At 42.5% G+C, this 25,705-nt stretch overlaps 1 protein-coding gene across 2 annotated transcripts; it reads left to right on the top strand.

The window, feature by feature from the left end:
• The first annotated feature begins 12,544 nt into the window (after nucleotides 1-12,544).
• asal (Mannose-specific lectin) lies at nucleotides 12,545-25,606 on the top strand. 2 transcript variants are annotated; one of them, XM_014201873.2, is made up of 4 exons: nucleotides 12,545-12,786; nucleotides 15,240-15,332; nucleotides 15,666-15,759; nucleotides 24,550-25,606. In XM_014201873.2, exons 3-4 carry the CDS (start codon nucleotides 15,670-15,672, stop codon nucleotides 24,793-24,795), a joined length of 336 nt encoding a protein of 111 aa, XP_014057348.1. In that variant the 5' UTR covers nucleotides 12,545-12,786; nucleotides 15,240-15,332; nucleotides 15,666-15,669; the 3' UTR covers nucleotides 24,796-25,606.
• The last annotated feature ends 99 nt before the right edge of the window (nucleotides 25,607-25,705 follow it).

Genomic DNA, 25,705 nt, shown 5'->3' with positions numbered 1-25,705 from the left:
TGTAAACTTCTGACCACTGGAATTGTGATACAGTGAATTATAAGTGAAATAATCTGTCTGTAAACGATTGTTGGAAAAATGACTTGTCATGCACAAAGTAGATGTCCTAACCGACTTGCCAAAACTATAGTTTGTTAACAAGAAATTTGTGGAGTGGTTGAAAAACAAGTTTTAATGACTCCAACCTAAGTCTATGTAAACTTCCAACTTCAACTGTATGTAAATATTATTAAAGTGACTAGTGTTCCATTTATTAAAGTGGCCAATGATTTCACACTTTGAGATATCAGCTGATGTAAGAAGGGCTATATAAATACATTTAATATACACAATGTCTGTGTATATTTAAATGCAGCAGCCTCTCTGTGCTAGTGATGGCTGTTTAACAGTCTGATGGCCTTGAGATAGAAGCTGTTTTTCAGTATCTCGGTCCCAGCTTTGATGCACATGTACTGACTTCGCCTTATGGATGATAACGGGGTGAACAGGCAGTGGCTCAGTTGGTTGTTGCCCTTGATGATCTTTTTGGCCTTCCTGTGACATCTGGTGCTGTAGGTGTCCTGGAGGGCAGGTAGTTTGTGGTTGTGTGGTTGTGGGCGGTGCAGTTGCCGTACCAGGCGGTGATACAGCCCGACATGATGCTCTTAATTGTGCATCTGCAAAGGTTTGAGAGGGTTCTAGGTGACAAGTCATATTTCTTCTGCCTCCTGAGGTTGTTGCGCCTTCTTCACCACACTGTCTGTGTGGGTGGACCATTTCAGTTTGTCAGTGACGTGTACACCGAGGAACTTAAACTTTCCACCTTCTCCACTGGTGTCCAGTCGATGTGGATAGGGCAGTGCTCCCTCTGTTGTTTCCTGAAGTCCACAATCATCTCCTTTGCTTTGTTGACGTTGAGTGAATGTTATTTTCCTGCCACCACACTCCCAGAGCCATCACCTCCTCTCTGTAGGCTGTCTCATCGTTGTTGGTAATCAAGCCTACTACTGTTGTGTTGTCTGCAAACTTGATGATTGAGTTGGAGGCGTGCTTGGACATGCAGTCATAGGTGAACAGGGAGTACAGGAGGGGGCTGAGCACGCACCCTTGTGGGGCCCCAGTATTGAGGATCAGCAAAGTGGAGGTGTTGTTTCCTACCTTCATTACCTGGGGGCGGCCCGTCAGGTGGTCCAGGACCCAATTGCACAGGGCGGGGTTCAGACCCAGGGCCTTGAGCTTAATGATGAGCTTGGAGGGTACTATGGTGTTGAATGCTGAGCTTTAGTCAATGAACAGCATTCTTACATAAATATTTGTCTTGTCCAGATGGGATAGGGCAGTGTGCAGTGTGATGGCGATTGCATCGTCTGTGGACCTAATGGGGAGGTAAGCAAATTGAATTGGGTCTAGGGTGACAGGTAAGGTGGAGGTGATATGATCCTTGACTAGTCTCTCAAAGCACTTCATGATGACAGAAGTGAGTGCTACGGGGCAATGGTCAGTTCAGTTACCTTTGCTTTTTTGGGTACAGGAAAAATGGTGGACATCTTGAAGCATGTGGGGACAGCAGACTGGGATAGGGAGAGATTGAATATGTCCGTTAACACACAAGCCAGCTGGTCTGCGCATGATCTGAGGACGCGGCTAGGGATGCCATCTGGGATGACAGACATCCGAAGGTTAACACTTTTAAATGTCTTATGTCAGCCGCAGAGAAGGAGAACCCACAGTCCTTGGTAGCGGGCTACGTCGGTGGCACTGTGTTATCCTCAAAGCATGCAAAGAACACGTTTAGCTTGTCCGGAAGCAAGACGTCGTTGTCCGTGACGTGGCTGGTTTTCCTTTTGTAGTCCGTGATTGTCTGTAGACCCTGCCACACACGTCTCGTGTCTGAGCCGTTGAATTGCGACTCCACTTTGTCTCTATACTGACGTTTTGCCTGTTTGATTGCCTTGCGGAGGGAATGACTACTCTGTTTGTATTCTGCCATATATTCCCAGTCACCTTGCCATGGTTAAATGCGGTGGTTCGCGCTTTCAGTTTGGTGCAAATGCTGCCAACTATCCACAGTTTCTGGTTAGGGTAGGTTTTAATAGTCTCAGTGGGTACAACGTTTCCTATGCACTTCCTGATAAACTCAGTCACCGTCTCAGTGTATTTGTCAATATTGTTCTCGGAAGCTAACCGGAACCTATCCCAGTCCGCATGATCAAAACAATCTTGAAGCGTGGATTCCAATTGGTCAGACCAGCATTGAATAGTCCTTAGCATGGGTTCTTCCTGTTTGAGTTTCTGCTTATTGGAAAGGAGGAGCAAAATGGAGTCGCGGTCAGATTTGCCAAAAGGAGGGTGGGGGAGTGAGCATGACAACCATCTTGTGTAAATCGGGGATGTCTCCTTTCATATCTGGAAAAGGACTAAATAGTAGAAGTAGAAACTGATGCTGCTGCAGCATTGCTCATCTTCACAGTGGGAATCCAGTCGACATGGGTGTCTTGATAGAGGTCAGCTGGTCAACCTACAGTACATAAACAAATGAAGAACCCAACTGATGTTAGAATATCACTTCTTCATTTCACCTATACCATCTGTGCTCTTGACTGTTTGGTTGTGTTTAATTCAGGCGTTTTTGTGTCATATAATGATTAAATCTATTGTTGGGCTGGAACAACCAACAGTTATCACTGCAGGTTAACCTATCCCATTGAGGCCTTGGTTCTATACTGTAATGTCCATACATTTCCATCCTCTTATGAATAAAGTTCAACAAATTATCATTGGGCCAATAATGTCCTCCTCCAGGCTAGATGCACCTGTACAATTTGTGTATCCCCTTCGAAGGCCTAGATTACATGGTTGCATTCAAGACAAGGACGTTTGTATTGATCTGTTGTCTGTGTCAGCAGAGTAGGCCTAAGATAATCTGTGATTTGCCATATTAAAAAAGATTCTGCTAAAGTCTCCAGTCATATAAAGTGTAGTAGAATTGCATGAAGTGTTTATCAAAGGCCACATTTTTCCCGTGCAAAAGAAAGACATGTCTCTGATATGGCCTATAGGCCTATGCCACTATGCGCTCATTAACAGCCTTAATGACTATCCAATGTACTCCTCACATTAGGAATAGTCGGCTTACATTAATCTGCAAAAACGACTACAAGCACTAGACTACAAGCACTGCACAGACAATGACCGTAGTGAAGAATCAACTAGTTTTAGGCACTTTAATCATGCAGCTTGGGGTAGCCACTTAGCTGTTGTTGGAAGAATTAATGTGGTGGTCTTCCAACATGCCCGCCAGGAGGAGTCTTATGTCAACTGCAACCCACTACCATTGCTACTACTAACATTACTACTGCTGTCGTTACCACTACTACTATTTCACAACCATAAATACTTCAAGACTAGCAAGCAAACACATTTAACTTTTCTAGTTCAACTAGGACTGGTACATTAATAGGGCAATCTGCAGTTGCTACATCCATTTTTCAACTTGTAAATTAATGACATGATGATGTTCCCATTGATTCTTGAAGAATATAACTTGTAAATGCGTCAATCATCAGAACACAAAATATAAGCTTGTTTTTACTCCAATATTTGTCAACAAAGTAAAAGTAAACAAACACTATAAACTATCAATTTTATATCCTGGATGGTCAGTCCTTGCATCCATAGCTCTGTCTATGAATTTAAGAGTGGTTACATTTCCCCAACCCCATCCCTCAGCTTTTTACCAAAACAGGGGCGGGGAAGAATCTTGGTTATTATTTCAACTGTGGATTGATGGGGAGATTGGTGGTGAATAACACATACATTCTTCAGAAACACTGTTCTTGTCATGGTTCCACCTGTCACCAGAGGGTAGAGACCATCCTAGAGGAGTAATGACACTCAGGTGTGTTCTATCACCAATTATGATTTCCCTTTTAAGAGAGATGTGTTTTCTGTTTCCATTTGCAGAAGCTTGATTCGTTTGCCGTGTGCGTTTGTTGCCTGAATGAGTGGTCTAGCCCTAGTGTTTGTTGTTTTCCCAGTGTTACTGTGATGTTACTGTTTCTCAGTAAAGTATTTTAGTTTATCCTAAACCACTGATTCCTAGTCTGGTCTCTTCTCTGCACCTGGGTCCAACCCCATGTCACAGTTCTGTTAATAGTTCACTAAAGTTTATTGCAACATACTGGCAGCCTACTCGTCTTCTGTTATTCCATGGTAATGACTACTACCTGATGTTATGGAATGATAAAGAAATGTGGGCGAATACTGAGAAACATCCTCCTTTAACTTGTCACAGCATGCTAATGAGACTTCCATTGAGTAACATTTTTCCAGAGAACCATTGTGAGCGGATGTCATGCCTATTCTTCAACATTGACACATTGAATAACCAATCTGATGCATTGCATCAAATAAATCAAATCAAATGTTATTAGACACATGCGCCGAATACAACAGGTATGCTTACTTACAACAGTGAAATGCTTACTTACGAACCCCTAACCAACAATGTAGTTTAAAAAAATACAGATAAGAATAAGAGATAAAAGTAACAAGTAATTAAAGAGCAGCAGTGAAATAACAATAGCGAGACTATATACAGTGGGGTAATGATACAGAATCAATGTGCGGGGGCACCGGTTAGTTGAGGTAGTATATACATGTAGGTAAAGTTATTAAAGTGACTATGCATAGATGACAAGAGAGAGTAGCAGTGGTGTAACGAGGGGAGGGGGGGTCACTGCAAATAGTCTGGGTAGCCATTTGACTAGATGTTCAGGAGTCTTATGGCTTGGGGGTAGAAGCTGTTTAGAAGCCTCTTGGACCTAGACTTGGCACTCCGGTACCGCTTGCCATGTGGTAGCAGAGAGAACAGTCTATGACTAGGGTGGCTGGAGTCTTGACCATTTTTAGGGCCTTCCTCTGACAGCGCCTGGTATAGAGGTCCTGGATGGCAGGAAGCTTGGCCCCAGTGATGTACTGGGCCGTTCACACTACCCTTTGTAGTGCCTTGCGTTCGGAGGCAGGCACTGATGCAACCAGTCAGGATCCTGTCGATGGTGCAGCTGTAGAACCTTTGAGGATCTGAGGACCCATGCCAAATCTTTTCAGTCTCCTGAGGGGGAAAAGGTTTTGTCGTGCCCTCTTCACGACTGTCTTGGTGTGCTTGGGCCATGTTAGTTTGTTGGTGATGTGGACACCAAGGAACTTGAAGCTCTCAACCTGCTCCACTGCAGCCCCGTTGATGAGAATAGGGGTGTGCTTGGTCCTCTTTTTCCTGTAGTCCACAATCATCTCCTTTGTCTTGATCACGTTGAGGGAGAGGTTGTTGTCCTGGCACCACACTGTCAGGTCTGTAACCTCCTCCCTATAAGCTATCTCGTCGTTGTCGGTGATCAGGCTTACCACTGTTGTGTCATCTGCTAACTTAATAATGATGTTGGAGTCGTGCCTGGCCATGCAGTCATGAGTGAACAAGGAGTACAGGAAGGGACTGAGCACACACCCCTGAGGGGCCCCTGTGTTGAGGATCAGTGTGGCGGATGTGTTGTTACCTACCCTTACCACCTGGGGGCGGCCCGTTATGAAGTCCAGGAACCATTTTCAGAGGGAGGTGTTATTTCCCAGGATCCTTAGCTTATTGATGAGCTTTGAGGGCACTATGGTGTTGAATGCTGAGCTGTAGTCAATGAATAGCATTCTCACATAGGTGTTCCTTTTGTCCAGGTGGGAAAGGGCAGTGTGGAGTGCAATAGAGATTGCATCATCGATGGATCTGTTGAGGCGGTATGCAAATTTGGGGGGGGTCTAGGGTTTCTGGGATAATGGTGTTGATGTGAGCCATGACCAGCCTTTCAAAGCACTTCATGGCTACAGACCTGAATACTACGGGTCGGTAGTCATTTAGGCTGGTTACCTTAGTGTTCTTAGGCACAGGGACTTTTGTAGCCTGCTTAAAACATGTTGGTATTACAGACTCGGACAGGGTGAGGTTGAAAATGTGACGACACTTGCTAGTTGGTCAGCGCACGCTCGCTGTACAAGTCCTGGTTATCCGTCTGGCCCTGCGGCCTTGTGAATGTTGACCTGTTTAAAGGTCTTACTCACATCGGCTGCGGAGAGAGTGATCACACAGTCTTCCAGAACAGCTGGTGCTCTCACGCATGTTTCAGTATTATTTTCCTCGAAGCGTAGAAGTAGTTTAGCTCGTCTGGTAGGCTCGTGTCACTGGGCAGCTCTCGGCTGTGCATCCCTTTGTAGTCTGTAATGGTTTGCAAGCCCTGCCACATCCGACGAGCATCAGAGCCGGTGTAGTACGACTCGATCTTAGCCCTGTATTGATGCTTTGCCTGTTTGATGGTTCGTCTGAGTGCATAGCGGGATTTCTTATAAGCTTCCGGGTTAGAGTCCCGCTCCTTGAAAGCGGCATCTCTAGCCTTTAGCTCAGTGTGGATGCTGCATGTAACCCATGGCTTCTGGTTGGGGTATGTACGTACGGTCACTGTAGGAACAACGTCATCAATGCACTTATTGATGAAGCCAATGACTGATGTGGTGTACTCCTCAATGCCATCGGAGGAATCCGGGAACATATTCCAGTCTGTGCTAGCAAAATAGTCCTGTAGCTTAACATCTGCTTCATCTGACCACTTTTTTATTGATCTAGTCACTGGTGCTTCTTGCTATAATTTTAGCTTGTAAGCAGGAATCAGGAGGATAGAATTATGGTCAGATTTGCCAAATGGAGGGTGAGGGAGAGTTTTGTATGCATCTCTGTGTGTGGAGTAAAGGTGGTCCAGAGTTTTTTTCCTTTGGTTGCACATTTAACATGCTGATAGAAATTTGGCAAAACGGATTTAAGTTTCCCTGCATTAAAGTCCCCGGCTGCTAGTAGCACCGCCTCTGGGTGAGTGTTTTCTGGTTTGCTTTAGTGCCAGCCTCTGACTGTGGTGGTATGTAAACAGCTATGAAAAATACAGATGAAATCTCTCTAGGTAGATAGTGTGGTCTACAGCTTATCATGAGATACTATACCTCAGGCGAGTAATAGCTTGAGACTTCCTTAGATATCGTGCACCAGCTGTTATTTACAAAAATACATTGTCTGCCACCCCTTGTCTTACCAGACGCCGCTGTTCTATCCTGCCGGTGCAGCATATAACAAGCCAGCTGTATGTTGATAGTGTCGTCGTTCAGCCGTGAAGCATAAGATATTACAGTTTTGAATGTCCCATTGGTAGTTTAATTTTCCGCGTAGGTCATCTAATTTATTGTCCAAAGATTGCACGTTTGCAAGAAGAATGGAAGGAAGTGGGGGTTTTTGCGATCGCCTACGAATTCTCAGAAGGCAGCCCGCCCTCCGTTCCCTTTATCTCCTCCTCCTCTTCACGCAAATCACAGGGATCTGGGCCTGTTCCCGAGAAAGCAGTATATCGTTCGCCTCGGGCTCGTCAGACTCGTTAAAGGAAAAAAAGGATTCTGCCAGTCCATGGTGAGTAATCACAGTCCTGATGTCCAGAAGTTTTTTTCAGTCATAAGACACGGTAGCGGCAACATTATGTACAAAATAAGTACAAAAACAAGATACAAACAACGCAAATAAACGAACAAAACAACACAATTGGTTGGGGGCACGTAAAACGTCTGCCTTCTTCTCCGGCGCCATTTTACAACTGTCATACCCAATCATCAGAACACAAAATAAAAGCTTGGTTTTACTCCAATTTTTGTAAACAACGGAAAAGTAAACAAACACTATAACTTATCATTTTGATATCATGGATGGTCAGTCCTTGCATCCATAGCTTTTTCTATGAATTTAAGAGTGGTTACATTTCTCGAGCCCCAACCCTCAGCTTTTTACCAAAACATGGCCGGGGAAGATGTTTGGTTCTTGTTTCAACTGCGGATTGACGCTTTAAGATGGGTGGGGAATAACACATCAATTCTTCAGAACACAGTTCTGTTAATAGTTCACTAAAGATATTTGCAACATACTGGCAGCCTACTCGTCTTCTGTTATTCCATGGAAATGACTACTACCTGATGTTATGGAATGATAAAGAAATGTGGGCGAATACTGAGAAACATCCTCCTTTAACTTGTCACAGCATGCTAATGAGACTTCCATAGTTGGGTGTTGAGTAACATTTTCCCAGAGAACCATTGTGAGTGGGAGTCATGCCTATTCTTCAAACATTGACACATTGAAAAAAACAATCTGAAGCATTCTATCAATTAACACACGCTAGTTTTAAGCATCTGTTCCAGAAAGGGTAGGATTTAAGGCCCTTTCTTACCAAGTCCTTTCCTCACTCCTGAGTCCTGATGTCACGACTTCCGCCGAAGTCGGTCCCTCTCCTTGTTCGGGCGGCGTTCGGCGGTTGACGTCACCGGCCTTCTAGCCACCGCTGATCCACTTTTCATTTTTCCATTTGTTTTGTCTTTGTTTTACACACCTGATTTCAATCCCACAATTACAGTTTCATTATTTAACCCTCTGTTCCCCCATGGGTTTTTGTGAGTGATTGTTTATTGTATTTTCGGTCTGTCATGGTCTGTGTGTATTTGTTACTTTGTTATTTGACATGTTGAGTACAGGGGCGGAAATCCCAGGGGGGACGGGGGACACACGACCCCCCCATCCTGGGAAAAATATGATTTGTGTCCCCCAATATATCACTGAAACATAACTATGTAATTTAAATAATATTTCATAATACGCAATGAAAGCAATTGTGCTGATTATAGACACTTAATAGCTCGTTTTTAAGATTCAAAAGATTGCGACCCCCCCACCCTTTGCCTCACAATGGTTTGATCCACTGCCAGTTCCTTAGCTTGTGAGGTAACGTAGAGGTCGTATCTACTGTCTGAAAGGCACTCAATGCACGTAACTGACGTGAGGTTAATCCAGTCAATCACGCACACACACTAGCTGAATATGCAGAGCTAGCGCGCAAATATTAACTATTAAGCTAGCTAGTACCTATTCCATTTATGTGGCGTCGTCAAAGATGGAATCTTTTGCTATCGTCAATTTATTCCAAGATCAGCATTCATGTAAGTTAGTGCTTCAAAGTCCCTGTGATAAGGTTAGCGATAAACTGAACAGAACTACACTCTCTTCTACCATTGTTTTAAATATATTTAATGGCCTCGTTGCAAAAGCTAAATTGTCGCAAGGGAACTTTTATTTATATATTTTATTTGACCTTTATTTAACCCGGGTAGCAAAGATTATAGCAAACACCACTGAATTGGTGCTCGCTAGCTTTGCAAATTCAGCTATTGTTAGAAGCCAGCCAATATGAAACAAACGATTAAAATTACAAAAGGTTGCAGCATATGTTGTGTAAGTGGTGAACTCATACAGCTGTCAACTCTTGTCACTGCAATCCGTTTCACATTTGCTAGCTACCTTTTAGATCGAAGCCCATATAGAATGATAGAAGATAAGACGATAGAAGCCCATCTCCTACTGTAAATAACCTACACACTGTGTGTGTGTAGCCAACCAGGTAGAAAAATGGCAGAAAAAAGACGGACATCAGAGTATTTTTCAGTACACCAAAACGCAAAGTAAGAACCCTAGTAGCCTAATATCTCAAAGACTAGTTGATAAAATGTTCATAAGAAAGAAATGAAATTCTAATGGAAATGTTTCACAATGATGTCATTAGGCAGAGCAGGCAACAGATGGCACACAGACAGCAGAGTTGGGGACAGATATGCAGGGACAGACTGGCAGAGACAGGGAGTCTCAGTTAAGTTTGTTGAGTCTTTGTTTGGCAACATTATGAAAGGTTCTCAATTTGTTTGACTTGTAAAATAGGAACATAATTGGAAAATGCCATGGATACCCCCACTCTCAACTTAAACTGGTGACTGAACTAAGATTTGTTAAAGGCAATGGTATTACTATTGTGATTAGTTGTGTAGTTTTGGGTACCGGTAGTTAGGAGTACAGCAAACACTTTATTTCTTTGGTTCCTCAATATACATTTACCATATTAAACGTAGGCTATGTGTTACAGCACTACTTTTGGTGTCCCCCTCAGGAATTGCTCTTGAGAAAATGTAATGTAATTGTCCCCTCCAAAGTTGATATCAGATTTTCGCCCCTGGTTGAGTAAAAGTACGTTGATTACTCATATCTGCTGTCCTGCACCTGACTCTCTACACCAGCCACACATAGGACCCATTACACCTGAAGTAATGCCTTGGCAAGTTGAGGAGGAAGTGACACTTTGAGAATGAGGAAACATTGCAGGAAAACATTCAATAACATATTTATTTTCATCACAGAAAAACTGATAGGCTACTACAGGATTCTCTTGACATGGGATTTCACCAACTATCTTTCTTTCCTCAAACCGTGGCAGAAATGAACTGCTTTATAGTAGTGAATGTGGTATTTTATGGTTTATTTGAATAGGGACAGGTACAAACACATTAACACATTTAATAAACAATAATCTGATGCATTGCACCATAGTGTATAGCGCACTTGTTTTCAACACCTGACTCGTGGTGTTGATTGTGCTTCTGGAATATGTTGAGTCATTGTCAGTAGTGTAAAGTACTTCATTAAAAATACTTGAAAGCTTCTGTACTGCACTGCGGCCTCGTGTTTTGGTAGCCCATGCCATGGTGTGTCGTTGTCCAGCAACCGGCGCAGAGGCTCACAGACTGTTGATAGGTGTGGCATGAACTTTGCAAGATAGTCTGCAAAGCCGATGAGACGCTGTACTCCTTTTGCATCAGAGGGGTATGGCATGTCGAGGATCACTCTGACTTTGTTTGGGTCTGGCTTCAGGCCTTTGGCCGAGAGAATGTGGCCATGGAAGTGGACGTCTTTCACCTTGAACTGCAGCTTCTTCAGGCCAAGGCAAAGCTTAACTGATCGGCAGCGGTCCATCAGTGCCAGGAGCTTCACATCATAGTCGCGTTCTGCTTTTTCATCTGTGTCACCACAACCACAGCCTACGATCAGGACATCATCGGCGATGGGTTCAATGCCCTTGAGCCCAGCCAGTAACTCGTGCTGCTTGCGTTGGTATACCTCAGGCGCCACTGAGGCACCAAACGGGAGCTTGAGCCAGTGTTTCTGGCCCCAGGGGTCCAGAAGGTATTCATGAAGCTGCTTTCTTCGTCCAGCTTGCATTGAAGGAATGCATCTCGGGCGTCCACCAAGGTGAAAATCCTAGCCTTGGGAAGCTTGTAGAGGACATCCTCCAGTGTCGGCATGATGTAGTGGGATCGTTTCAGTGCTTGGTTCAGATGCTTTGGGTCGATGCAGACCCTCAGCTTCTCTGTTTTTTTCACTATGACCATATTGCTGATCCAGTCAGTTGGTTTAGTCACAGATGTCATGTGGCCATCGGCCTCATACTTGTCCAGCTGGGCCTTCACAGCCACTTTCATTGCAATGGGCACATTGCGAGGAGCACACTGGACTGGAGTGACGCTCTCATCCAATTCAAAGTGTACCTCCCCAGGCACTGATTCAACGGGCCTGTTGAATACATCGGCATATCTGCTGAGTAGTTGTTCTTCGGACAGGGGTCCATGCTGGACATGCTCCACGATGTGCAGGTCATTTGGTACGGTGAATTGTATCAGTCCCAGGCGTTCGCATGTAGAGCCTGAGAGGAGAGAATGTTGACTGGTTTTCACAATCTCAAACTCCAGCTTGTGTTTGCGTCCCCGAATAACACATTCGGTCACAAAGATGCCCATAGAGCTCATTAGCTCTCCTGTGTACAGCTTTAGTCTAGTATCACTGGGCAAGAGATGTGTATCAGGTGCCAGATTGATTTTGTATTTGTAGCTCATTACGTTGCTTGTTGTGTAGTCGTAGTGTCACAAACCATTTCTTCCCTCTTCAGTGTACAGCTCCAATGGATTCATGCATGTAAATGTCACTTTCACTGTTCTGAACACTGAGTGACATCATCAACACAGTGAATCTTGCCCTCACTCACCCGTCTTTTGCTTTTGAGACACACTTTTACAAAGTGATTATTAGTTCCACAAGCTCTGCATGGTTTTCTGTAGGCAGGGCAGTGCTCTTTGCCTCGTGCATGTGTATTTCCACAGTATTTACATGCTATGGGGCTCTCTGTGTTCACCGTTCGTGGTGAATTACTCTGCCTCGATTGGTTTTGTCTGAATGTCTGCCTGGCAACAGCGTGAACAGTGTCAACGTCGGTGCGTGGGGTTTTGATTTCCATTGCTCTCATTCTCATGTCAGTGACTTCAGCAGTGCGGCACATTTCAATGGCAGTTACTAATGTTAAGCCTCTCTCTCTCAGTAGACGCCGGCGCGTATCCTCATTTGCAATTGCCAGTACTATTTTGTCACGAAACAATTCATCTTTCAATCCCCCGTATTCACAAGTAGTGGATCTTTCTCTCAAACGTGTTACAAAGTTGTGTACTGACTCACCCTCTTCCTGTTTGCAGCTTCTGAAAACAAACCAATCGTAAATGACGTTCCTGGCAGGTTTTAAGTAATTCTCCAATGCATCCAATATAGCCATTGCATCACACTGTTGTCGTGCTGTGAGGGTGAGATTGTGCTTGTAGATATGCCTGCATTTGCTGCCCATTAACCTCCTCAGAGTTGCCGCTTGGACGTCGTTGGGTTTCTCATGTAGACCGGTTGCCAGCGCATAGTCCTCGAATTCATCCCTGAAGTTGTTCCAATTAGTATTCCAGTCCCCTGTGAGAACCATGGGAGTTGGTGGCGGAATGTTCGCTGCCATAGCGATGGAATAGGAGATCTCTTTGCCTTCAGCCATCGACGTAGGTAGTGATGCTAGCTTGCCAGCTAACAACGAGTTGATCAGTGTTGTGACTAGCAGTAGGAAACGGCGTGTGTTCGCAAATGGAACGTAACTGCGCCTATACTGTACTTAGCTACAAAAATAACAAACGTGTTGTATTCGAGCCACTTCTGATACCATGTTTCAGTATGATATGTTGGATAAAGGAATAAAGACAGACACCAATGTCAAGTTCAATAGCCTTCAAGCATTGTACAAATCCCTACACGCGTAGTCCGGGGAACAGTCCGTCTAGTCGATTACCTATCAACTAGACTCCGTAACAATCATCCCTGGTCATTTCTACTGCCCCTGATCTAGCGGACTCACTAAACCCTAGCTTTGTTTGTAAATTATGTCTTAGTGTTTAAGCGTGCCCCTGGCTATCGGTAAATATAAAAAAACTAGAAAATGGTGCAGTCTGGTTTGCTTAATATAAGGAATTTGAAATTATTCAATTATTCAACTTTTACTTTTCATACTTAAGTATATTTTAGCAATTACATTTACTTTTGATACTTAAGTATATTTAAAAACAAATATATATATATATATATATATATATATTTACATACACTGCTCAAAAAAATAAAGGGAACACTTAAACAACACAATGTAACTCCAAGTCAATCACACTTCTGTGAAATCAAACGTCCACTTAGGAAGCAACACTGATTGACAATAAATTTCACATGCTGTTGTGCAAATGGAATAGACAACAGGTGGAAATTATAGGCAATTAGCAAGACACCCCCAATAAAGGAGTGGTTCTGCAGGTGGTGACCACAGACCACTTCTTAGTTCCTATGCTTCCTGTCTGATGTTTTGGTCACTTTTGAATGCTGGCGGTGCTTTCACTCTAGTGGTAGCATGAGACGGAGTCTACAACCCACACAAGTGGCTCAGGTAGTGCAGCTCATCCAGGATGGCACATCAATGCGAGCTGTGGCAAGAAGGTTTGCTGTGTCTGTCAGCGTAGTGTCCAGAGCATGGAGGCGCTACCAGGAGACAGGCCAGTACATCAGGAGATGTGGAGGAGGCCGTAGGAGGGCAACAACCCAGCAGCAGGACCGCTACCTCCGCCTTTGTACAAGGAAGAGCAGGAGGAGCAATGCCAGGAGCCCTGCAAAATGACCTCCAGCAGGCCACAAATGTTCATGTGTCTGCTCAAACGGTCAGAAACAGACTCCATGAGGGTGGTATGAGGGCCCGACGTCCACAGGTGGGGGTTGTGCTTACAGCCCAACACCGTGCAGGACGTTTGGCATTTGCCGGAGAACACCAAGATGGGCAAATTCGCCACTGGCGCTCTGTGCTCTTCACAGATGAAAGCAGGTTCACACTGACCACATGGGACAGACATGACAGAGTCTGGAGATGCCGTGGAGAACGTTCTGCTGCCTGCAACATCCTCCAGCATGACCGTTTTGGCGGTGGGTCAGTCATGGTGTGGGGTGGCATTTCTTTGGGGGGCCGCACAGCCCTCCATGTGCTCGCCAGAGGTAGCCTAACTGCCATTAGGTACCGAGATGAGATCCTCAGACCCCTTGTGAGACCATATGCTGGTGCGGATGGCCCTGGGTTCCTCCTAATGCAAGACAATGCTAGACCTCATGTGGCTGGAGTGTGTCAGCAGTTCCTGCAAGAGGAAGGCATTGATGCTATGGACTGGCCCGCCCGTTTCCCAGACCTGAATCCAATTGAGCACATCTGGGACATCATGTCTCGCTCCATCCACCAACGCCACGTTGCACCACAGACTGTCCAGGAGTTGGCGGATGCTTTAGTCCAGGTCTGGGAGGAGATCCCTCAGGAGACCATCCGCCACCTCATCAGCAGCATGCCCAGGCGTTGTAGGGAGGTCATACAGGCACGTGGAGGCCACACACACTACTGAGCCTCATTTTGACTTGTTTTAAGGAAATTACATCAAAGTTGGATCAGCCTGTAGTGTGGTTTTCCACTTGAATTTTGAGTGTGACTCCAAATCCATACCTCCATGGGTTGATAAATTGGATTTCCATTGATTATTTTTGTGTGATTTTGTTGTCAGCACATTCAACTATGTAAAGAAAAAAGTATTTAATAAGATTATTTTATTAATTCAGATCTAGGATGTGTTATTTTAGTGTTCCCTTTATTTTTTGAGCAGTGTATTTATATATATATATATATATATATATATATATATATATATATATATATATATATATATATATATTACTCAAATAAGATTTTACTGGGTGACTTTTACTTTAGCCATTTTTTATTAAGGTATCTTTCCTTTTACTCAAGTAGGACATTTGGGTACTTTTTCCACCACTGGTCATTGTAACTATCATGTTCATTTCAGTTTCACTTGGTCAAATATAATGTACAGTGGATGCCACCCATTTCCTCATCCTTATTACTCCACCCCCTTCACCTGAGCAGGGATATAAGGCCAGAGCTGCTTCATCACCGCACAACTGCAACCTGCCACTGAACCTGCAATTCACCTCTTCAATCTACTGCTCCTAAATACTTGTAAGTTCCTTTAAGAACTTGAGGTAACTCTTACTTGAACATGTGTGTTTTTTCATTTATGCACAGGGAATGGCCACAGTTAAATTAGGTTTTAATGAGTTGCATTTCCATTACTTGTGTATATTATTTAGTTGTTTACATTTGGCATTTAGAACAGAAATGATCCATTGTCATTATAAAAGGACTAGTTTAGGTACATTTTTTCTCTCTCTCTCTCTTTTTTTGTCTAAATGTGTTTTGCTCCTTCCTGTTTGGGTTTGTGTTTACTATAGAAGCAGACTTTGCCACTATAATAAACTGCAGCAAATAAACAATATAAATCCTCTCTTTCAGAATCATGAGTATGAACTACATGAGCACCGAGAGGATTCTGCTGAAAGGGGACTACCTCCTCTCCAACAATGGACAATTTAAAGCTATCTTTCAGGTACAATAGTTAGTGAAACACATACATTTCAATTATATTAACATTAGATATCTGGTCTGCAACTGATTTTGACCTTAGAAAAGTATATTTTGTAGGGATGTAACGATTCACGCTTTGATCAGACAGACAGCGTCATTAAATCAAAGCTGTGTAATAAATTCTGTAGTCAAACTTTAATTATATATTTCAAAAATGTTTAATGGATATGTGTGCAACAAAAGTTCAACATTCACCTTCTGCTACCATTAACGTCAAGCTGTCTACGCATACAGTTTGATGCATAAATTCAATAAATCCAACATAATTCGGGGCGTTCCTTGATATCAGGAAACGTCGGTTGGTGTCTGCCATTGATCAGACCATCGATATTAGGAAATATCCATTGGTGCCTGTCATTGGTACCTGCCATTGGTCAGTTCCTGCACTGTCCCATGTTGTTTATAGCAAAGAGACTTACAGATTTCCAATGTGGAAAAAGTTGCTATTTTTAAAGTCATTTTTTATTTAACCTTTTTTACCTAGACAAGTCAGTTAAGAACAAATTCTTATTTACAATGACGGCCTACACCGGCCAAACCCTGGGCCACCGCTGGGCCATTTGTGCGCTGCCCTATGGTACTCCCAAACACAGACAGTTGAGATACAGCCTGAATGCTTTAATGCTTTACATATGATCAGATTCTTCTTCTTTTTTTATTACTTTGACTGTCAGTGGATGGATGCATTTTGTACCGCCATGAAACAGCACTAATAAACTTGACATTATTGTATTGCATAGCCTACAACAGACATATTAGACTGTAAAAAGTCAATTACACAGTTAACAGTAATAAAGTTTATTGAACAACCATTCAAAGTTAAAAACATTACAACAGTCTAACATTGACAAAACTAAATTAAAATTAGACCGTTTGAATGAATTTCTGGCAAAGTGAGAGGCTATAACACTGGTGCCTTCAGCTATCCTCAGCTGAACCTTAATCTTGAAATATGATCTTTATTCTCTATATATATATACACACACACACTACTGTTCAAAAGTTTGGGGCCACTTAGAAATGTTATTGTTTTTGAAAGATAAGCACATTTCTTGTCCATTAAAATAACATCAAATTGATCAGAAATAGAGTGTAGACATTGTTAATGTTGTAAATGACTAGTGTAGCTGGAAACGACTGATTTTTTTTATGGAATATCTACATAGGCGTACATAGCCCCATTATCAGCAAGCATCACTCCTGTGTTCCAAAACCACGTTGTGTTAGCTATCATTTGCAAAGTCTATCATTTGAAAAGGCTAATTGATCATTAGAAAACGCTGTTCTGATTAAAGAAGCAATAAAACTGTCCTTCTAGAGACTGGTTGTGTATCTGGAGCATCAGCATTTGTGGGTTCAATTACAGGCTCAAAATGTCCAGAAACAAATAACTTTCTTCTGAAACTCGTCAGTCTATTATTGTTCTGAGAAATGAAGGCTATTTCATATGAGAAATTACCAAGAAACTAAAGATCTCGAAACTGAAGATCTCGAGGCGTCTGTTTTTTCTCTGAGTAAGAAAAGCTATTCAAGAATTGACTACATTTCTTTCTCTCCAAAAATGCATTCAACAATTTACTGGATAAAAACAATTTGTGATATAGTGATATTGATCATTCTGATTAACAGAAAAATACACTTCGGAACAGTAGTTGGAGAATTATCAGCGGGCATCTTCTGGATCCGAAATGTATTAAATACCTAAACTAAAACCTTTACCATTACAAATGTAGACATAGAGGACAGAGAAAAGCCAACAGCTGATATCATTTGTTATGCCTTTAAGGTGTACATTGGGGCGGCAAGTAGCCCAGTGGTTAAAGCGTTTGGCCAGTAACCGAAAGCTTGCTAGATCGAATCCCCGAGCTGACAAGGTAAAAATCTGTCGTTCTGCCCCTGAACAAGGCAGTTAACCAACTGTTCCTACACCGTCATTGTAAATAAGAATTTGTTCTTAACTGACTTGCCTATTTAAATAAACATTTTAAAAAACATTAGGGAAATAATAATCTCATACTCTGCAAAAAGTTACATCTGATTTAGAAATTAAAATGAAAGAAAAATAAATAAATCACAACCTTAGAAAAAGCACATAAAAAATCTTTACAAGATAAAGAAGAAAATAACATTTCTGAATTTAAGCAGGAATACGATCTTTTACTTTTAAAGAGAGCCAACTCTTAAACTCAAATAAAGCAAACTACTTACTGGCAAATAAGCCTGGTAAATATCTCACAAAACGAATACATGCTAAACCAGTTATAATTGTAAAAGATACAAATGAATGTTAATTCGAAACAACAATGCAATTAATGACAATTTTAAAAGCTTTATGGAAATTGAGATAAATCAGAATAAACAGTTGGATGAATCCTATAGCCTTCTTAGCCTCAACAACCCTGAAGCAATTATCAGCAGATGAAAAATAAAATCCTAAAAACAGAGACCACCAAAAAATAAATATTAGATGCTTTTAAAACATTCGCGTGGAGAAAAAGCACCAGGAATGGGCAGCTTTCTCATCGAATTACCTCATGAATGGACTTGCAATATATTTTATTTTTATTGTACAGGTTCACGATCAGAAATAGTTTTGGTAGTTTTTCTTTAAACAATCAGTGTATATTAGGGATGTGCATCTTTCCCGTTTAAAACGATTAGATACGTAGGCCTATCTAGATACATGGGCTCTTATATGAAACATGTTTTAGTTTGAAACGATACGGTTTGATTAGAGAACGAATTGATGAGATTCAGTTCGATGCGATATGATTCTATGCACTAACATTTGTTGCATAAACACATTCATTTCCCATTCTAAATGAATATCTGCTGCTGATGGAGATCATGAGCTAGATTTTTTTTTTACCTTTATTTAACCAGTTAGGCTAGTTGAGAACAAGTTCTCATTTACAACTGCGACCTGGCCAAGATAAAGCAAAGCAGTGCGACACAAACAACAACACAGAGTTACACATGGAATAAACAAGCATACAGTCAATAACACAATAGAAAAAAAGAAAGTCTATATATAGTGTGTGCAAATGGCGTGAGGAGGTAAGGCAATAAATATGCCATGGTAGCGAAGTAATTACAATTTAACAGATTAACACTGGAGTGATAAATGACCAGAGGATGATGTGCAAGTAGTGATACTGGTGTGCAAAAGAGCAGAAAAGTAAATAAAAAAATATGGGGATGAGGTAGGTAGATTGGGTGGATTATTTACAGATGGACTATGTACAGCTGCAGCGATCGGTGAGCTGCTCAGATAGCTGATGTTTAAAGTTAGTGAGGGAAATAAGTCTCCAACTTCAGTGATTTTTGCAATCCATTCCTGTTACTGGCAGCAGAGAACTGGAAGAAAAGGCGGCCAAAGGAGGTGTTGTCTTTGGGGATGACCAGTGAGATATACCTGCTGGAGGCCGTGCTGCGGGTGGGTGTTGTTATCGTGACCAGTGAGCTGAGATATGGTGGAGCTTTACCTAGCATAGACTTATAGATGACCTGGAGCCAGTGGGTCTGGCGACAAATATGTAGCTAGGGCCAGCCGACTAGAGCATACAGGTCGCAGTGGTGGGTGGTATAAGGGGCTTTGGTAACAAAACGGATGGCACTGGGATAGACTGCTTCCAGTTTGCTGAGTAGAGTATTGGAAGCTATGTTGTAGATGACATCGCCGAAGTTGAGGATCGGTAGGATAGTCAGTTTTACTAGGGTAAGTTTGGCAGCGTGAGTGAAGGAGGCTTTGTTGCGAAATAGAAAGCCGATTCTAGATTTCATTTTGGATTGGAGATGTTTGATATGAGTCTGGAAGGAGAGTTTACAGTCTAGCCAGACACCTAGGTATTTGTAGTTGTCCACATATTCTAGGTCAGAACCGTCCAGAGTAGTGATGCTAGTCGGGCGGGCGGGTGCGGGCAGCGAACGTTTGAAGAAGCATGCATTTGGTTTTACTAGCGTTTAAGAGCAGTTGGAGGCCACGGAAGGAGTGTTGGTTGGCATTGAACCTCGTTTGGAGGTTAGTTAACAGTGTCCAAAGAAGGGCCAGAAGTATACAGAATGGTGTCGTCTGCGTAGAGGTGGATGAGGGGATCACCCGCAGCAAGAGCGACATCGTTGATTTAAACAGAGAAAAGAGTCGGCCCGAGAAATGAACCCTGTGGTACCCCCATAGAGACTGCCAGAGGTCCGGACAACAGGCCCTTCGATTTGACACACTGAACTCTGTCTGCGAAGTAGTTGGTGAACCAGGCCAGGCAGTCATTTGAGAAACCAAGGCTATTGAGTCTGCCGATAAGAATACGGTGATTGACAGAGTCGAAAACCTTGGCCAGGTCGATGAAGACGGCTGTACAGTACTGTCTTTTATCGATGGCGGTTATGATATCGTTTAGTACCTTGAGCGTGGCTGAGGTGCACCCATGACCAGCTCGGAAACCGGATTGCACAGCGGAGAAGGTACGGTGGGATTCGAAATGGTCAGTGATCTGTTTATTAACTTGGCTTTCGAAGACTTTAGAAAGGCAGGGCAGGATGGATATAAAACACACTGGTAATAGGGGTTGCAACAATGGCGACGGATAATTTTAGAAAGAGAGGATCCAGATTGTCTAGCCCAGCTTATTTGTACTTGTCCAGGTTTTGCAGCTCATTCAGAACATCTTCTATCTGGATTTGGGTGAAGGAGAAGCTGGGGAGGCTCGGGCAAGTAGCTGCGAGGGGTGCAGAGCTGTTGGCCGGGGTTGGGATAGCCAGGAGGAAAGCATGCCAGCTGTAGAGAAATGCTTATTTAAATTTTTGATTATCATGGATTTATCGGTGGTGACCGTGTTTCCTAGCCTCAGTGCAGTGGGCAGCTGGAAGGAGGTGCTCGTGTTTTCCATGGACTTTACAGTGTCCCAAAACTTTTTGGAGTTAGAGCTACAGGATGCAAATTTCTGTTTGAAAAAGCTAGCCTTTGCTTTCCTGACTGACTGAGTGTATTGGTTCCTGACTTCCCTGAACAGTTGCATATCGCGGGGACTATTCGATGCAAGTGCAGTCCGCCACAGGGTGTTTTTGTGCTGGTGGAGGGCAGTCACGTCTGGAGTGAACCAAGGGCTATATCTGTTCTTAGTTCTACGTTTTTGAAAGGGGCATGCTTATTTAAGATGGTGAGGAAATTACTTTTAAAGAACGACCAGGCATCCTCGACTGACGGGATGAAGTCAATATCCTTCCAGGATTCCTGGGCCAGGTCGATTATAAAGGCCTGCTCGCAGAAGTGTTTTAGGGAGCGTTTGACAGTGATGAGGGGTGGTCGTTTGACCGCGGACCCATAGTGGTTGCAGGCAATGAGGTAGTGATCGCTGAGATCCTGATTGAAAACAGCAGAGGTGTATTTGGAGGGCAAGTTGGTCAGGATAATATCTATGAGGGTGCCCATGTTTACGGATTTAGGGTTGTACCTGGTGGTTTCCTTGATAATTTGTGTGAGATTGAGGGCATCTAGTTTAGATTGTAGGACTGCTGGGGTGTTAAGCATATCCCAGTTTAGGTCACCTAACAGAACGAACTCTGAAGATAGATTAGGGGCAATCAATTCACATATGGTGTCCAGGGCACAGCTGGGAGCTGAGGGGGGGTCTATAACAGGCGGCAACAGTGAGAGACTTATTTCTGGAGAGATTAAATAAAAAAATTAGAAGCTCGAACTGTTTGGGCATAGACCTGGAAAGTATGACAGAACTTTGCAAGCTATCTCTGCAGTAGATCGCAACTCCTCCCCCTTTGGCAGTTCTATCTTGATGGAAAATGTTGTAGTTGGGTATGGAAATCTCCGAATTTTTGGTGGCCTTCCGAAGCCAGGATTCAGACACGGCAAGGACATCAGGGTTGGCAGAGTGTGCTAAAGCAGTGAGTAAAACAAACTTAGGGAGGAGGCTTCTGATGTTAACATACATGAAACCAGGGCTTTTTCGATTACAGAAGTCAACAAATGAGAGTGCCTGGGGACACGCAGGGCCTGGGTTCTGATTCCTGATGATGACTGCTTGTCTAGCTTGCTAGCTAAAATTTTTAAAGTATGATGTTGACATGATCAGTCCAATCAAATCTACGGTAGATATAACATAATGCGTGTGTGTAAATGATGTATGTCTATATAGGCACTTGAGCTGAGCAATAATGGAGACTAGGCATCTACCACCCCACTCAATGTTGTCTCTGAGCATTTCCTGTTATCCTGTAAGTAAATCCGAGACACTGCATTTAGTATGGATATGCAGTGGCAATTTTAGCATGTAAATCTTGGTGGGTGAACAGAAAAAAAAAATGTTTTAGATGCATGACAGCAAAGCCAATACACAACACTAAGCAATACACGAATTGCACTATAATGGTGACAAACGGTGCCCACAAACTGTTAAGGCCTTCATAAAGCTGTCCCAGCAGCAGAGATTTATTTTCAGCACAATGGACTAAATCATTACCACCTGGCTATCATTGGAGCCTTGTCTGGCAGCGAAACAGTTAATTCATCCTCATTTACTGCCTTTTAAAAAAACATAGCTGATATGGCTACTTGCTTAAACAAATGTGGTTTCTACTGATAATTGATATGTACAAACTATGGCATAAGGGGACAACGAGCAGAGAAGAGGCAATCCGTAATTTCGATCACAACATTAATGAGCGATCTAGAATGGACGCAGTCAATATTGCTAATTGTTCAGCACTTTTGAAATGTACAGTGACAGAATTCAGAACATGGGCCGTTCTTACAGTATTCTCCCTGTACAAGTCAGTACCATAGGAGAAAGGGGGCATATAAGCAGACAATGAAAGCTCTTACAATATTCAATGATTACATTACTCTAAAACAGGCTATAGGCTACATGTGCACCACCAAGTCAGAACAGTAGGGGGGAGGGACCAAATTATTAGGGTGAGGCACATGGGCTACTAACAGCTTACTACACAAAATACACGTAGTAGTACTTTCTTAGCTACAGTATACATATCTCCCTGTCATATTATATAATTTATGCAGCAGCAAACAAGACATTTTTGGACTCCCCTTGTTGTGCCGTGCTCACTTGAACAGGAAGGTGGCGCGGCGATGCTTGTGGGCAAATTTTTCATCAAACTTTGTCATCAAAGTCTGGCATTTTCTGGATTTATGGTGTTTTCAAGACAATTGGGAACTAGAAAAAGAAACAAGGTTAAATCATGACGTCAGTGATCTTCAGGTCGGAGCTCTAGAAAGAGGCCCGAATTCACAACTTTGAATTCCGAGTTGAATGACCACTCAAAAATGTATTTTCCAAGTCTGAGCTTGTTTTTTTCAGAGTTCCCAGTTGTCTTGAACTCATTAAAGTCTGAGATTTCCAAGTTCCAAGTTTTCAGTTGTTTTGAATGCGGCAGAAGGCATGCTGGATTGACAGCATGGCCAATGTATTCAAACTTTTCTGGCCCGTGGTGTTGAATGTTTATCCTTTTAAGCTTGGAATAGAGACCCTTAAACCCAGACTTGGACCACACACCGTCTCCACTGAATAGCAGGCTAGTGATTGCTTTGCAACGCTTGCAGTTAGCCACTGATTCCTTCCAAACAACTCATTGTTGAATTTGCCATTTCCAACTTGTTGTGTAATGTTTATGTCCAATGGCTGATGAGCAGCAATACATTTTATCTATAATTTCTCTCCATATGACAAGGATTGAAAAGGATTTGCCAGCAGACTGTCAGCGTTATTCATGACGATGACTGCTTGTCTAGCTTGCTAGCTAAAATGTTGAAAGTATGATGTTGACATGATCAGTCCAATCAAATCTATGGTAGATATAATGTGATTTAACATAATTTATCTGTGGCCAATGACCTTGAGCCTTCTTGGATGGGCACTTCTAATGTAACTCTATAGCAGCACCCATGGGGCTTGAATTTGAGGTCTCCCTGTATATTTTGTGGTGATGTGGTGTCCCCATGAGTGACAGAACACTGAGCCAATCACGGCGCAACTAGAGAACATTACCAACCCCTAAGCTCTGTATTTTCCGATGGCTGCCCCACCACCACCACAGAAAGCACTGAGCTAAGCTGAAACACCTGCATTTTGGAGCTGTCTTACTCAAAAAAGCAAAAAAAAAACCATGTTCGTATGCGGATTTATTAACAACATTTTTTTTTTTTTTTTACATTGTTTGCAAACTGATATGTGACACGTATTAATGCCAAAATAACATGTAAAGCAGGCTCTGCCCCACCTTCCCTCAATGACATGTTACGTTTCCTAATGTGTGTATTAATTTGTGGATGTTCATTATACATTTCGATTGATATGTTACGAATTGCAGATTTTAATTTAGAATGGAAAATTAAACAAATCTTAGTGCATCGATTTACATCGCATCAAACCAAATCGCATTGATTCATTCTCTAATCAAACCGAATCGCACCGAATTGTTTCATATGAAAACGTATCATTCCTGTATCATATCGCAGACCAAGTATCTAGATACGTATCAAATCGTCTTGAATGGGATAAATGCACACCGCTAATATTTTGATTTAGCTGACAAACACTTGCCGCGAATATTGAAAAATAATTTGGGAAATATTTTTCGCCCTATAACTTAATTATTTATTTTTTAAGTAATCATTTAAAAGTGGATGAAAGGAATACACAGCAGTACAGAACAGAGGCATCCTGAACAGAGGTCATCTTTCTCTAACATGTTTATATGGTAATTCATTTTCTCTTTGCAGACCGATGGCAACTTTGTGCTCTACGGTTGGGGTCGGGTTGTCTGGGCATCAAACACTGTGAACAAAGATGCTCAGAGGCTCATCCTCCAACAGGATGGTAACCTGGTCATCTACACCACACAGGACCATCCCATTTGGGCAAGTCACACTGCCCGTTGCAACAATAGACAAAGAGGTCACCTCACCCTCACTGACAAAGGTACCCTGGAGCTCTACGGAGATCGAGAGGTGATCTGGAAATCATAACATCATTGGATCCTCATACCTGTCTACTGTAACACCGACCGGCCCAACAATGCACAAAGAGGTCACCTCACCCTCACTGACGAAGATGCCCTGATGCTCTACAGTCCCAGAAATGTGGTCTGGTGCTCTCGTGAGGACACTAGTAATGAGGCAGAGTAACATCTTCACTTTACCATACCTGTCTACGTCTACCACTAAAATGTGGATTCAAAAGCCTTGAGGCTTTTTCAAATCAAATCAAATGTTATTAGTCACATGCGCCAAATACAACAGGTGTAGTTACGAGCCCCTAACCAACAATGCAGTTAAAAAAAATAAGGATAAGAATAAAAAATAAAAGTAACAAGTAATTAAAGAGCAGCAGTAAAATAACAATAGCGACACTATATACAGGGGGTACCGATACAGAACAAAAGAGCAGGGGCACCGGTTAGTTGAGGTAATATGTACATGTAGGTAGTTAGTAAAGTGACTATGCGTAGATGATAACAACAGAGTAGCAGCAGCGTAAAAGGGGGGGGAGCAATGCAAATAGTCTGAGTAGCCATTTGATTAGGTGTTCGGGAGTCTTATGGCTTGGAGGTAGAAGCTGTTTAGAAGCCTCTTGGACCTAGACTTGCCATGCGATACCAGAGAGAACAGTCTATGACTATGGTGGCTGGAGTCGTTGACAATTTTAATAAAGAATAAAATAAAGAATATATTGGCTTTTAAAGTAGTGGTTTGTGTTGTAATTCTGTGCATTGTGACTGTGCTGATTCTCAATGTTTTCTGTAGACAATAAACATCACTACTAACTTTTCATCATGGAGATTATAGCTTTTTTGGCTCACATAAAATAATACATGAGACCTCAGAAATACTGTATCATGCATCACAACAGAATGAATTATGGCAGGATACACACATA

The sequence above is a fragment of the Salmo salar genome, chromosome ssa02 (genome assembly GCF_905237065.1).
Source record: "Salmo salar chromosome ssa02, Ssal_v3.1, whole genome shotgun sequence".
NCBI classification, from domain to species: Eukaryota; Metazoa; Chordata; class Actinopteri; order Salmoniformes; family Salmonidae; genus Salmo; species Salmo salar.
Note: the sequence above shows the minus strand (reverse complement) of the source record. Positions and strands in the feature narration are given on the sequence as shown.

Bases quoted from the DNA above. Each gene is read 5' to 3' on its own strand.
- asal (XM_014201873.2), top strand. From the start codon at position 15,670: ATGAGTATGAACTACATGAGCACCGAGAGGATTCTGCTGAAAGGGGAC. The intron at 15,760-24,549 runs GTACAATAGTTA...TTCTCTTTGCAG, and splicing joins AATTTAAAGCTATCTTTCAG to ACCGATGGCAACTTTGTGCT.